This window comes from Anas acuta, chromosome 1 (assembly GCF_963932015.1).
Source record: "Anas acuta chromosome 1, bAnaAcu1.1, whole genome shotgun sequence".
NCBI classification, from domain to species: Eukaryota; Metazoa; Chordata; class Aves; order Anseriformes; family Anatidae; genus Anas; species Anas acuta.
In genome coordinates, this window is record NC_088979.1 from 68,997,632 (window position 1) to 69,014,081 (window position 16,450).

Below are 16,450 nucleotides of genomic sequence, written 5' to 3' on the forward strand. Positions count from 1 at the left end.
ATCCGTTCTTCCAGGAGAAGACTTTCTTCTCCTGTCATATAGCTCGAGCATTTATCCGTTTTTTGTTATTTTTTCTAAATCATATTATGTATCACAGACACACAGTGGTGATTGGTATTGTACTGAAGTAAGATGATGGGACGTTACTTATTTTATGTTTGAAATACCACGTACATTTAAAAGGCTATAAATGCATTTCTTAAAGAGAAGATTAAAACTCAAGCCGGCAATTTTATTAGCATGTAGAAGCAGATAATTACAGACCCTACAGCAATGAGCACTTTTTATGCTATGAAAGTTGGAAGCAAATTTTTCATTGGTAACAAAAAGATTTCTGTGGGTCATTTTCATAATCCATAGGGCAGATTGACCTAGTGTAATGCTATATGAAAAACAAACTCAGAGATAGATTAGCAAAAATTTAAAGCTAACAAAAAATGCAGTACCTCAGTTAGAAGAGACATCTTCAATGCTCTCTGTCTTCTCAAGAAAAACAAAACTTTCTACACCCTTGATAGATACAAAATTTCTATGTTGACCTCAGGAAATCATTCAGGCAAGAAGACTATACTGTCTTTATTTGATCATTTGCTAAAAGAAATAGTATCAGTATTACACAGGCAGCCCTCCTTTATGTCAATTGTCTTGTTTATGATTGCAAGTTTCTTTGATTTTTTTTGACTAAAAATCATACTATGCATATTATCTTTCCCTGCCTTCTGCTTACTTATATATGCTGTCACTCAGTAATTACCTTCACATCAAAAAAGAGAAGAGAAAGCTAAAGAGAAGGCTCCAGGGTGAACTCATTGTGGCTTTTCAGTACTTAAAGGGGACTTATAAAAAAGATGGAGAGCAACTCCTTGCTCAACCAGATGACAAGGGGGGATGGTTTTAACTAAAACAGGGGAGATTTAGATTAGAGGTTAGAAGGAAATTCTTCACTCAGAGGGTGGTGAGGCACTGGAACAGGTTGCCCAGAGAGGTTGTGGATTCCCCATCCCTGGAGGTGTTTTGAGACACTGGTAGAAGCTCTACAGAAGACATTGAATCAGAGGTGTGAAACATAATGAGGGACCCTGGGCAAACAAGGAAGAAATGCAGAAAAGAATCACTCTGTTCTTTGAGGAAACCTTCATGAATAAACGTATGCAAGATCAAAATCTTCAAGATACACATAATACCTTTTAACACCAGGGGAAGCCTCTGAATATATTGAATCTGAATATATTGAATTTGACTAAAATAAATCTTTTCCTAAGGCAAGTTACAGAAGAACTCATGAACTGCCTGCTCAGGGAATGAGAAGCTAGCAAAAGTGGCCTTTTATGTTCTTTCTGCTAATTAATATCCAACACTACCTTCCTGCGACTGTTCTGGATTCAGTTGTCACATCTTTCCTCACAATTACCACAGCTTTCCTCAGTAACTATTTCCACTGAAAGCATACATAAAGAACGTAACTTCAGAACATCTGTGTATCATCTTCAGTTTTTCCAAAGAGTAAATTCCAGTGAATAATGCTGAAAGGACTGGTTACACTTTAAGCGTCTTTGTTTCTGCTTACCCTAAGCCTGTGAAGACTTGATTTAGAGACTCTCGGTGAAGAACCTTTTCCTAATATTCAGCCTGAACCTCCCCCGATAGAACTTCATGTTGTTCCCTTGTTGTTATTAAACAATTATTAATTAATAATTAAACGAGTATTAAACAACAACTTGAGATGCTACTGACCATTGATTTCACTTTCACTTAGAGCTGCTGAGCAGGTGGCCAAAAAAAAAATAGTAATTGCCTTTAGATAAATCAGTTTACTTCAGGGGATTGTGAAGTTCTACTCAGTCTGAACTGGGGCATCCCACCTTCTCCCAGGGTTTCACTGTAATCACAACACCTTTATACACTCTATCCACACTACATAAAAATTACATGAGCAGCCTTGTGCTGGCATTTCAGTTCCCAAAAGCAAATTAGGAACACAGAGTCACCGCATGGCTAAAGTTAGAAGGGACCTCTGGAGATCATCTGGTCCAAGCCCACTACCAAGCAGGGTCACCTAACGCATGTTGAACAGAATCACATCCAGGTAGGTTTTGAGTATCTCCAAAGAAGGAGACTCCACAACCCCAGTGCTCTGTCATCCTTACAGTAAAGAAACAGATCTATTTTATAGACCTATTCAATAGATTTTCTCATTGGAGGATCCACTGTGTGTCTAAGAAAAAAAAAAAAAAAAAGACACATTTAAAGAAAGAAGTTTAAAATTTACCTGAAAAACTCCATGAAAGAGAAGCCGTAACCATGCTGTTCAGCAATTCCTGCACAAACAACATTTGCAGATGCTCCAATCAATGTCCCGTTACCTGCAGTTCAGAAAACAAATACTGGTTTATAGTCATGCTCTGTTTCTCACCTTTCTTCTGTTTATTCTGTCCAAAAGTCTTTAGATGTACCAGTTATAAAAAATAAATTAAAAAGAAAAAATCAATTTCTGTTGTATAGACTTGAAAAGAAACATACAGACAATATTTCTACATCCTATAAATAGTTCCTTGCTTTCAAAGATAAGCCTGGTATCATTCTCTAACTCTACATAAGCCAGGAAAATAGGGAAGGAACATAACACCAATCTAACAGTCATCAAAGTGACACCAGAGACTTGCATTCAGATAAACTTGCTGATTTTTTTGTTCTTTATACAATAAGATGCCATCAGATGAGCTGAAAACAAAGGATGAGATAGCACAGGGAAGAAAACAGAATTTTGCAGCAATATCTTCAACTAACATTTGAGGATGTTAAGAAAAATGGATGCTTTTTTTCCCTTCACAGGCTTGACATTGACAAATTAATGTCTTATATATATATATGATAACTGATTGCTGGTTGGGTTTTGTGTTGCTTTTTTAATAAATAGAAAAGTCAGACAATGGAAGAGACTAGATCTGTTTCACATGTATTTACTGAAGTCAAAAGGATCGCCGTAGTCATAAAGTTTGTTTGCCAAACCATAATGTTTCTTTATTAAATGGAAGAAAATACCTTTATTTACTGAACTTCAACAAATTACATTATACAGGTCCCCTTAACGAGAGGAAAATGCAAAGGCAAAAAATGCCTTTGTGTACATGTTTATAAATGTCTATAAATGTGCATGTTTATAAAGCACATCTATCTTCTTGAGAGAACTGCATATCTCTTTTTTCTTTATCTCTTTCTGCTCCCTCAGGAGCTATGCTAGGTGAGCTGCCTCCTACTTGCTGTTTTTAAGGCTTTGACCTTCCAAGGCAACTGAGCTTGTTTTCCTTGTCCTGTCTTTGACTAAAAGTGTATTTTCGTTACTTTAATACTTCAGAGATATTAAATTGAACTTAGAACACCAGAATTCCTGGTAGGCTTTCGCATAACAAAGGCAAGACACAAAGCATGTGGCTTAATACAAAAACAGAGCAAGTTAATACAGCTGAAGTTATTAGAGAAGTCAGGCAGGAACACTTAAATAATTTTCAATTCCAAAGCTAATCACTAGTCTTCAGCCTCCAAACATTTCATAAGAGGTTTCTGCTCTACATGTAGTGCAATTAGACATCACCATCAGAATAATATTACTATAGACAAGGAATATATCTCTGGTTTCAAATTAAGGAAACGGGAATGAAACTATACTTGTCCCATGGCTGTGACAAGATACAGCCAAGATCTCCAAACAGCACACTCTCTTCGATACTGTACATGTGTTACAGTAATGCCTTAAAATAATGAGGTATTATGGAAAGAGTTTCTGGTTCAGCATTGAATTGATTTCCCTGAGTAGATTTCACTTGAGGAGAAATCATCACCTTAAATGTTATCTGAAAGAAGTGGTATTTCTTTTTCATTTGTTCAGACTGTGTACAATCTAATTAGGTATTGGCTCAGCAGGCTTCAAAGAACCACACTGAAATAAACAACCAACGCAAACTTTTGTTTCCCCTCCAAGGGACATCCATCTCAATGGCAGGCATTTAACTGAGCAGTGAAATAATGAAACCATGACCTCTGAGTCACAGATAAGTCAAGTCTAGATACATGTACATGGGAACACATTAAATTTGTTCAAATTGATGCAAATGAAGAATAAGCATTTTCTAAGCTTTCACAGAATCTTCACCTCATCATCACTTCATCTTCAATCTTAAGAATAATTAATCTAAAAAAAAACATAGCAAAGAATCCTATTTGCTTGTATGCTCAAGCTGTAATAGCACATTGGTCAACTGTATCAAAGTACAACACCAAAATAACCATAATATCAGTTTTGATGACTACTGTAACTTATCCTTTATCACAGAGTATATAGTTATCAAGAAACTATATTCATTAGAATGAATTAAATGCAATATTTCTAATGTCCATAGTAGGTGATATGTTTGAGGTATGCCATAAATATTATCTTTCATACCTATTCTGACTTTTTTTCTTGGTATACTGCAGTCATTATTGTCAATGCTAATAATTGCTTAACAATTCATAACCATGAAATCAATAAAATATTTTTTCTTAATGCAAAAATATATATATATATATATTCACTTTGATGTGTGATCATAGAAAGATCCAGACATGTCAGTTAAAGTGCCAATGCTATGTAGGCTATATAGAAGAAAATAACAAAGGAATCCTTATGGATCATTATCATTTTTCTGTAGACACACCCTAGCTTTGCACAATTATTTCAGAAGCACAGTGGAAGGTCTTTGAACATTTCTGTCCAGAAAAGGTGACATAAAAAATATCTTTTCTCACAGCAAATTACTTTGAATATATTTAGGGAATGCAAAATCAACTTCAAGTGTAAAAAAGTATTCAACAGATGTAGTTAAAAATAAATTCATTTGAAAACTATCCAAATCCAAAACCTACTTATTTAAAAGTGTCTTTCTATATCAATCCAACTTAGAGAAACAAGTGGGAAGATATTGAGAGAGTTTGGTAAGTCTGATTTGATACCTGCAGTATCTAACAGACTAGCTTCTTCCAGCCTTTTACTTCCATTTGCAGCTACTTCCTCTCAACACAGTGTTCAGTTATTACCCTCTGATATAGCCCTATAGAGACTACTAAATTCAAGCCTAGAACTGGTATACCATATCTAATGCACCTCCCTGGCTCAGCAGGCCTCTGCCTTGGTAAACAAAGTTCATCCACATGGCTACAATCTGCAATGTACTGAAAAATACTTTGGGGAGAACTGATTAATCTTACCAAAGGAAGGGGCTGAAAAATTGGGGAAGAACCATAATAAGCAAAGAGAGAGACAGTTTACATCAGTAATGTTTCCTCTCACTTTAAACCTCATTCTCAGCTGTTGGTTTCACTTGGTAGCAGCGCACCTATTACATCTAAGTACCATCAGTTCTTAGGAGTCTTTGGTATTGCCCTCTCAAGAAAAACCTAACCCTTGGGTCTGCTGCACTCTTAATATGTTTGCCTGGAGAATCACCCTCAAAGTGTCTGGCAGAATCTGTGTTTCTTATTCAAAGCACCGAAAAATCAAAAGGGAAGGGATTATCACCAATAAAGCTATTTTACCTGGCACGAACAGACTTCATAAAAATGGTTTCTCAGAATGTAAAGGAGATAGTACTTTGTGCAACAGCAAGTTTAAAAGAGGATTGCTCTTTTCTGAGAAAAGAAAAAAAAAGTCTTGTTTTTTTTTTCTGTGCTTAACACACCACTTCTCCACATGGCCTAACAGCAGATAGCAAGCTACACATGGACTTAACCAACAGACTTTCTGCATTTTCTCTTCCTTATATCTCTGGCTAGCTAATGCAGAAGCAAAAAGACTACACTGCTTTCATAACAACTGCTGAGCTAAGGCTATTATTTAGCCATGTGCCAGTAGAGAAAAGTTTTTATTATTTTTCTGTAATCCAATTATTTCAATGGCAAAGCTAAAAATCACTGTCCTGTAGCCACAGTAAAAGACATATGCAGCGCTCAACATAAGCCATGAAAGCAGATTTACCCTTAGCCTTAGACAAACATCTATGCAAGGCACAGTTTTACACAGGCACAGCTCTGTGTACTGCTTTGTCCCAGGCAAATATTCTCACTTTGAAGCCAGGAGTTCACCACAGAAATGAATAATTTCAGGATGAGGTTTCTCAGACCTGCTTTTTGCTGTAAACAATCTCATTATAGTGTCTACACAAAACCTATTTAAGGAAGCCAGCTCCTTGTTTTCCATATACTTTCAAAACTATGCAGTCTTCCATGCACTTCAGTTAAGAATAAGCAGACTGAAGTGTGTGGCTTTCTTTCCATAGCATGTCATTTCTATACTCAAAGCACATCCCAAGCAAATGTGACAAACCTGGTTACAGAAGTGAACACAGAACAGTTATAATTTTGATTACCCTTACAGGTGACAACCTTCACAGCTTTCGCTAATTTTCTGTTTCACGCTAATCTAATCCAGATTTGCCTCATTAAACAGAGCCACTTATATTCATGTCTTCAGGGTGTACAACTCTTGAATATCTTTTAATATTGTTTATGAGTAAAAATAAACAAGCCCTGGATAATCAAATTTGCAATCAATAAAGAGATAAAGAATTCAGGCCATGTAAACCGTTACCAATCCTTACAATAACCAGGATTCTCAGCTCATAAGCAGTAAGGAGAAAAGGCCTGCATGAACTCATTGAACATAGTTATATGTCACAGATTTCAATTATACAATATTTATTTATTTATTTATTTTAATTTTACCTGTTTGGAAACATGTTGAATTGGACATTTCTGTCCAATTGCCTACATGTGAAATTTACAGGGAAAACACCAAAGGTGAATCACAGTTTTGAGTTAATTTTTCCAAAGGCTTCATTGACCTAACCATTCAATTCAACACCTTGAATCAAGTGAACTTTGTCCTATTTTACTACTACTACTCTACTGTCAGCTGTAAAGTTGCTGTAACTATTACTTCATTCAGTGCTCATTGTTTTCTTTCTTCTATGACAGTAAAAGGTAAAATTTTCCTGGGCACACAAATCCCAGGTTACACTTTTTTCTCTCTCTCTGATTTTTAGATACTGACATTTAAATTGTCTGCTCAATTTCACAGCTACTCCACACATGGCACCACTACGGACCAAATGTTGAAAAATAGTTCCATAGGAATATCAAAATAAAAGTATATTATTCAACTTTATACTTCGGAGGTGAGCAGAACAACGTAATATTATTCAAAACTAAATGTCCCTCCATTAAGTTATTTAGAATGTTCCATGCTTAAAATTCAGATTCCAACTTCACACAAATTGACTTTCAATTGGAGCTTAGCTGTTACACTTTGCTATGGTTCAAGTGCCTTGCTTAAAAAGAGTTCACAACTCCTGCTCAGTGCCCTTATTCGTTTTAGGTGTATTAACTGCAATTGTGCTGCAGATATTAATATATGTATAGGTAATGAGGGTACCAGTGTAACTTTCTTTAGTGTCACACAGAGTGTCTGATTGAGTATCTGATTCATCACTATAAATCAATTATATCAGAGACAGAGCTTTTCTTTTCCTTTTGCACCACTCAACACTGCTGCAAGCAGCACGTTATTTATTTTCCAGAAAAAAATAAAAATAAAAAATAAAAAATAAAAAACACGCGTATTGTCTGGAAAGTGCCTGCAGTAAAAGGAGAGTGGAAGGAGGAGAGGAGAAAGAGAAGGAGAGGCCAGTATTATCTTCTGCCCTTAGAGTTTCAGTTTGCTATAGCTTCCTTTTCTTGTTATGTCTGATAGCCCAAATGCTACCTTCTAACTGAATATACCTCTTCTGCTGACAGCTGTGTAGAGTCTGTATTCTCATATTGCAGTGACTCAGTAATAAAACATAATGAGTTTAAATATTCTATATTATTCTAAAAATAGAAATGGTCAAGGCTTCTAAGAAGAACCCTTCATAATTTATGATAGATAAATGCACAAAGCAAGGAAATAAAATTAAACAAAACTCTGCTTTGCAGGAGTCTTCGATGTCATCTCTGCTGTTACCACTGATCATTAGCCTTTCTCTAATTTGCAGAACTCTTTAGCAAGCAATTATTTTACACAGACTGAAAACAATATGATCATTTCAAATTCATCAACAATGTAAGCATTTTTATGAAGTGAGCTTATGTTTGGTGCAAATTCTTTTGAAAAATTACTTTTGAAAACTACTGAATTCTGTATATTACATACATATTCTTCTCCTTTCTATTTTAAAATCTAAGATTTACCATGTGAACTATAAATCCTCATCAGTACAGATGACATGAAATAGCATGTCCTCTACCCCATATACTTCATATTTTACCCTTAATAACATGCATACATAGATATATATATGTGTGTGTCTGCCAAGATAACTCTTTTCAAGCTTAGAAAAATGGCCTTGCTAAGAAAAACTGACTGGGTTCAATATGTTTTTTGATTCCGTATTAACTCAGTGTCTTAAAGCCAAGCAGGCCTCTGATATTTCCTTAATACAGACATCAATATGTCCATCAAATGTACACACTGAGGTTTAGCTGTTTTTACATTTTACATTCACAGCTTTATTCTCTATTTCTTCCATGTCACAGAGGATTATCTTCAGTAATCTTAAAGATTAGAGAATCTCCTCTAGCTGCAGGTACATTGGTAATGAGCCTGGCTCTCACATCACAGACTTTAAAGCATTGCTGGCCTTTAAGTAGAACTTCATACCAAAAAAGTGTGAAGATGCCCCAGAGTTTGAATGTCATGAAAAAGCTAAGAAAAACAGCACGTGGATTTTTATAGAAGGTTGAAGGTCTTGTCTGTTTCATAAAACAGCATGAGATTAGTTTGGACACTTGAATACCGATGCAGAGAAAAGATTTCTTGTGCTCATATCTGATGATATTGCTCTTAGGGCTACAACAAAAATGAAACATTCAGTTAATATCTGAAGAGAGATCTTCATTAAGAAAAAGCAAACAGTACTACCATTTACTGGAGTCATTGTTTAAAGTCCAAATTACTCCTTTCCATTACAGCAAACACTACAGAAACAATGTAAAGTATATTCAGAAAGGAAATTAGATATTAGGATAAGACATATAAAACACCTGCTGTATTTGTTTCTTGATATGTAAAATTTAAAGGTATAATACTGCTAAACACCACACAGATCTTTAAAACTGAGACTCTTCCTGAATTTCCTCATTTGTCTTGCCTGCCTTTTAAAATCAAGAGCAGTAGCAGCCTTTTCCTTTCGAAAGATCCCATATTACTTTCACTGATTCCCTACAGTCCTAGCTTTTATTTGGATTATAAATTGTATAACCAGAGACAAAAAAAATTAACCAAGTCAGAGGTGTCTCACCCACAGACATAGAACTGAACCTCAGGATTTCACATCATCAAAAGACTCCATTGACCTTTAGAAACAACCGAAACTTGCAATATCAGCATCCTGGCTAAATTCAAGATTAGGTAAATATATTCTCTCAACAGATTATTTTTTCCTACAGTTTCAATTACATTCCATTGTAATTGAAAACAGTAATACAGCAATTAATTTTGTAGTAGTACTCCTACTAGCAGTTGGTGAGTACTCAACTAGTAGTTGCTGAGTAGTATGCCTCAACTGCTATGTTTTCACTTTGGATTTTGACATACTTTTTGAACATTTCAAATTGAAAAGCCTTAAACAAATGTGATCTGTTGCAACTATAATTGAACTTCAAAAGGATCTACAGAGGTGCTATTTTCTTAATATTAATTAGGAATTATATATTTTAATGTTTTATTGAAGGCTTTTACTTTTCCCTCATATTGCAAAGAAGCAGGGTTGATTTAGTAATATAAACAATATTTCTAGATTTATAGCTTCACCGTGCCTGAAGCTTTACAACTAGTTTAGGATTTTACTGAGCAGAATCAGTGGGAATAATAAATGAGTAAGTCTCCACTGTGCATGGTCCAATCTGCATCAGGCATGTAAAGAGGCTTGCCAAGAGACAGAACAGCTACAGCATTGAACCACCAAGAGAAATCCAACTTTTTTAGTTGCAGTGTGGGTTTCAGTCTTTTAATAGCTGTAATTGTCCTGTGGATAATGGATATTAGTCACACCTGGGTTTTGACCCTGTAAGGTTAGAAGAAAAATGCTCTTTTCACCTCCTTTCTCAAAGTACAACCAAGCTTGCAAGAACAATACAGCTGTATGCATCCTAGAGCTTGCCTCTGTCAGCAGAATTATGACAAAGACAACTTTCAGGTGTTGTCCTCCAGGAAAATATACTGAGAAAAAAAATAGCACAGTACTATAAGCCACAGAAAATGCTCCCTTTAGACTACTGGAGTACTTACTGTAGCAGATATATACTTTTCTTACACTAGCAACAGAGAACTCAAATGCTAGTGACTTTCAAGTACAATTTCAGTTAACTTTTAACTCAAGCTCTTTTTTTTCTTCTTTTTGCAAACATACTTTTTATGAATCAAAAAAAAAAAAAAAAGAGATAAAAAGACAAATAAATGCCAGCTGTACAAATGTCAAATGTACAAAATCCTTTCAAGCAATGTCTTAGCTATAACCTCTTCAGCTCACTAAAGAATCTAGTCCTACACAATTTACACAATTGAACAGTCTTAACAGGTACATTTCTGACTGTGCACTTACTCAAATTGAGTTGAATCCATATTTCTTGTTATTTTACAACTTATAAATCAATAGAATCTACGCGATTAAAGCTCCTCCTGTTCTGAAATTGCTGGAACTAGCAATCTTCATTTATGCTCCAAAATTTCAGAGCAGCGTTCTCTACACACTGTTGGAAGGCCTATGTACATCTCAGTCTCAAGAGATACCATAATTTCATCATGTACTAGAATAGGAAGCATTAATGAATAAAGCTTTATTCAATGTCATCTCCTGAAAAAGAAATATGAATATATTTGTCAGAACACCAGAACACCGCAGAAAATGACTGAAGCTATTTCCTTGTTTGTTTCCTTCAGTTTATTTTAAACCTATTGTTGTCTTTCCCTCATAGTCAAAGCACAATTGAAATACTGGCAGATAATACATAAAAAAAAAAAAAAAAATGTAAGCAATACAATTTTTCAATCTATTTCATAGACATCCTGACCATTAATGACCAGACAGACATGAGCTAATAGGGCTATTCAGCGTTCAGAAAAATTGACAAACCAAGAGGCCCCAAGGCCAGAATTCATTTGACTTGTCTTTGGATATCCCTCTGAGCTCCTGAATTTCTGTACGTTAAGGGCTCCTACATACTCTGCAGAGAGTGTCTCACATTTTCAGTGGATGAGTAAACATCTGCCTCTTGGAAATGCCAGTCCCCCCAGCACAAAACAAGGAGCCCAGGGCAGCAAGACTCCTAATTTACAACTTCATATAAATTCTTAAAGATAATTGTGTTATCTTTAGTATCCTAGAGATAATCTAGCTCTAAATTTCCAGAACTAGATCTCCTGGCAATTTACTATGTTTACTTTATAACTGCATAAGATTAACCTGACCTGACCAAGAAAATTTCTGCCAGAATGGAGCTGCAAATTCTGTGGAAGACCGAAAGGTTTCAAAATTGTGGTCACCTCACCAGGAACTGCCAATGGCCACCAGTCTTGTTGGCTTTCTTTACTAAGAGACAGGATTTTTTCATTTCTTCTCACTTCCAGATACACATTTTACAGAACAAGGATCATCTGTGCTATTTTCAGTTACTCCTTATCTCTGAACCCAATGCCATGAAAGACAGAAATTCAATAGCAGCAGCTTTCTTTTGGGAGACACTGGTGAAGATGACAACAATATGGTAGTTATACTGGCAAAGGTCTCTCTGTCTTGCTTGAGATTGATTCAATCCTTTCATTTCCAGGACAACAGCTAAAGCAATGAAAGAAAATTACAGTCTTTTCTCATCCCATCATCTTCCAAAACAGTAGGTGGCTGTGCAGTTTGTGACAGTAGAAAAATTGTACCCACTGGAAATTTTTCAGGACAACATGTTGCACAGTATTTCCAAGATGAGCACAAATGATGATGTTCCCTTCATGGTCACGTAAGCATACAGCAGTGTTTACCCTGAACCCAAGAAACACCATCCAATTACAAGTACAGAAGCTGTGTATTATGTAGTAAACAACAACCTCTGAAATCTATGCCTTTAATGTATTATTTAATCAGGCACTTTTACAAAATGTCTTGTTTGTCAAACTCCTTTGGTTGCATAAGGAGCAATAAGATGAAATCTTTTGCCTTAGGCATCAGACAATAATGATATAATTTTCAGTTCCCTATTACAAAATGAGATTAGATCCTGAGGATTCTTTCATATCACTTCGGTGCTGATAAGCCTTTATTTTGGAAATAATTTTAAAGGCCATATGATTTTTTTTTATTTTGGTATGTGTTTTTTGTTGTTGTTGTGGTTGTTTGGTTGGCTGGTTGGTTGGGTTTTGTTTGGTTGGTTTGGGTTTTGTTTGCTTTTCAAAAGCCCCTTCTCTTCCACTTTTTGAGGGTTTATGAGATTTTTCAAAGTAAAATATTTTCTTAAGAATAAACTGCCATCCATTAGCTTCTGGTTTTGAAAAGGGAAAGTCAGGACTATATTAATCTTCAGGCTAACATTCTCATGAGACCTTTGGCAGTATAAGTCTTAATTCACTCAGCTTTATCCTAATTGAGTACTATTTGGAGTATTTAAGCTTTCACAAACATTGATAATGCTCTAACTTTTTATCAGAGTACTTATATGTAGTCTATTTTAATACGTGAGAACTTCCTATATACATGTATCTCTACTACCTTGAATTCAAACAATGCTTATGGTACTGCTTATATTGTTATTGTTGTTTCATATGGCATACACACTGTGTTAAAATCCCAGCAGCCATTCAAAAATCAAATTAAAGGTATTTGGGTTAATACAATAACTGATACTTTAGGAACATCAACTGATATTTCTAAAGATGAAAGATAACACAGTAAAGGCTCCAAGGCTGGTGAAGTGCTTCCCACTCAGAATACGTCAGTGTAATCTGGCCAACTTTACATACCTTATGCTTTTTTTTTGTTTTTTTTTGTTTTTTTTTAAAATATCTGAAAGTTTAATGAAATCAGTATCTTTGCTGATTAGCAAATTGAGAAGAAAGATGATATTTTATGGCAAACATCTATATAAAGACATGCTGATTATTCAAATCACTGGTTTTAAAGAGGAACAGATTTGCAGATTAAAGTCACAATATAATGAGTAATGATGAGTACAAAAAGACATTCCTAAAATGAATAACTCTTGTTTGATATAAATTGTCCTGTCTTTGCAACACGCTCTTAAAATTCAATCTGTAAATTACATCATTATAATCTTTGTTAGGTATTAAGGTCACTTGTACTAGCAATCACTTAGCTAAATAAACAAACCAGAACTTGTATTAAACACAAAACTGGTTTTGGTTTTAATCTCCATAGAGTAAAGGAAACTATTTGAAGGATTTCAGGGGTAGGAAGGGGTGGATTCATTGCAGAATACTATCCATTTTAATGTTATTTAACCTAACTGTCTAAATATTTATGGATCAGAACACGGACCAATACAATGTAATTAGCATTAAATCTCTCAGTAGTCAAAAACAATGCTAACTCTACTTCTCATTAAAAGCTTATACATTTCAATTGTACTTAGTACACTTGCTGTTTGTGTCAAAACACTTTCATAAGCTATTTGCAGAACATAGAGTAATCCAGTACAAACATTAATTTAAAAACTACCGGATTGCTATTCTTCTTTGTTGTTAAAACAAATAGAGAGGAAATCTTGGACCTACTGTGGAAACATGATAGATTTTTAACTAAAAATAAATAAATAAATGAAGTCATGAAGCCATCTGCTTGTTTTATGGTAGTGTACTGACAAATACAAGAAATCCCAAGTTAACACCAATATGGGTATTAGAAGAATGGCTATTAGCTTTCTTTATTTGAGGTAAATTTCCCAAATAGTTCAATGAGATCTTCCACAGAGTAAGGAGTGCTAAATAGGCCAGCAAATGGATAATCAACCCAGTTCTGTAAGCAAGCCAGAAAACCTCCCAGTGACTTCAATAGACCCTGAATCAAGCCTTCAGATCTCAGCTATTACACATTTTATGTACCTTTTCAATGAACAATGATGGGCCTCTGCTCTGGAAGCTAAATGTATCTTTGTATTTTCTCTCTCAAAAGGTCAGAACCCCAGAAGCACCATCTGGACTGCTGCTTTGTGTGTTTGTACTTTATGCAGATACCATCTTCAAACACAGACTGCAAAAATCCTATTGTAGTTTATGCAGCAGACAGTGGCTGGGATCCTTATTCAGGAGTCCTTTGAAGTGAAAAGGAGCTGCACGAGGCCCTCGCTATGCTTTGCATAACAAAATCATTGGACGTATTTGAACCAGTTAATACATATCATAATTTCAAAGTTATTGCCTCATGTTAGCTTTCTTGCATAGGCTCTTACCTCCAAGGCATGCACCCATGGCCAACGAGAAGATTAATGGCTTCATAGGCAAGTTAACATCAGGATCTTTACTCAGGTTGAGAAGCACAGGAATCTATGGTTAAAGAAAAGGAGAGAGTAAAATTCAGGAGACATTACCCAACCATCAGTACGTTATAAATAAAATCAATTTAAGTGAAAAACTGAAAACACAAGCAAGTCTAAAGTATAACTGTTTTTCAATGAGCATCTTTGCCTAATATTCTTGTTTTCTGCTCAGTTTTTCCCACTAATTGTGCTGGTCCTGCAGTTCAAGAGAAGTTATTGGCAATGTCAAGCCAACCCTGGCACTGGTTGACTGCTTACAAAACCAGAGATCCCTTAAGGTTGTGATTGCCTCCCATAGGAGCCTTCTATTTCAACTGGGAGCTGACAGTGACTATAAGCAATTCCCCTTCCACTTCCCATAACCTGAAGGACAGATCTATCTCTTCTTCCTGGAAACAGCTGTGAGAGATGTCCAGGCCTCAACCTGGTTGTATATCATGCATCAATAACGAAAATATTCCTGAGTTCTTTTTATAATTAAATGTGTCTGATCTGTTAGGGAGACAGTGAGAGAGAAGATCAAGGCAGCTGGCTTCTGAATTCACAAGTAGAGCTGAATTATTCTGCTTTTTAGTCTAATATTACATTTACCAGAAAATGTATATTTTGTTCTCCTGGGAAATATTTGCAAATTTTTATTAATTTCATTTAATATTTTTAGCAAATAAAATAAATTATTTAAAAAAAACACACAGAACTTGTAAGTCAAATGTTTGTAAGGAAACATAAAAGATTTCATTAGGCAACTGGTGTAGAGGCAAAAAGTACAGCAGGCAAGCTTTCTAGTAGCACCAAATCTTAGTCAGTAGCAACCTTCAAAGCTAAGCAACTTGAGCTGTGATTGGGGAAAACTGTTTATACTTCCACTTTATTGTATAACCATTTCTTTTGAAAGAAAGGCATAATCACTACCTGTAGAGAAAGAGTTATTAGCAAGGTGAGAGTTGATAATGCTATTGATCTGCTTTTAACATGTACAGAGGTCTGTGGAACCAAAGGACAGAGAAATAATAAGCAAACATGGAACATTAAGAAACCAAGAGGCAAGGGATGTACGTAAATAACTGTAATTTGCCTAAAGCTGAATGCTTTCTCAGAATTCAGGATCTTCAGTAGTGATTGGAGTTATGACTTTTAATCCTCTGATTTGTCATTTGGACGTATTTCAAAGGTCCCCCTCAAGGGCTGTGATCTCAGAGATGGACCAGCCACTTCCTGAAAAACGTTCTCAATTTGATGACTGAATAATGCTCCCCTTTACTGACTGGATCAATATATTGGCTTTATGAAGAATTACAATCCTTTCTTTCTCCCTCTCTCCTGCCATTGGTGCTAATCATTCCTCTTAAATCCTCTAATTGGTTAACATAGATAAGGTAATGTTTAAGTAATTATTCCTGAACTGTACATTGCCTGAAGATGGGTACTTCTATTTCAGGCCTAAAGAAGAGTCAGCATGCCCAGTATCTTTTCTGTTGGTTTTGCTGGATTTTTTTGTTTGTTTTTGTTGTTGATATTCTTTTTTTTTTTTTTTCACAAGACAGTCATGAAAAAATTCATTTCCCCCCAATAAACTTTGTTTCTCTCAAACCACTGCTGCCAGAACATGATACGCAATTCAAACCACAGTTATATTTATGTGTTTCAACATAAAATGAAATAAATTTAAACAAAAATACTGAAATCACAGAATAAGCCATCTTGCTCAATCTAAATAAAGCATTTCTTCCTGCTGTGTAATTTTATAAGAACCAAAGCCAATTATTAGCTCCTTGGAATTATTTTCAAGTATCCTGTTATACTACATTAACTCTCTTGTTGTAATCATGGTTCTTGTTGT

The 16,450-nt window shown here is 35.3% G+C and overlaps 1 protein-coding gene across 2 annotated transcripts in view; it reads right to left on the reverse strand.

The window, feature by feature from the left end:
* OCA2 (OCA2 melanosomal transmembrane protein) overlaps positions 1 to 16,450 on the reverse strand; it is a 199,257-nt gene that overhangs the window by 32,725 nt on the left and 150,082 nt on the right. For both annotated transcript variants that reach the window (XM_068681371.1, XM_068681382.1), the window contains 2 exons: positions 14,524 to 14,617; positions 2,270 to 2,363 (listed from right to left, as the gene is read on the reverse strand). In XM_068681371.1, the coding sequence (XP_068537472.1) occupies positions 2,270 to 2,363; positions 14,524 to 14,617 (188 nt within the window). The remainder of the gene's footprint in view (positions 1 to 2,269; positions 2,364 to 14,523; positions 14,618 to 16,450) is intronic.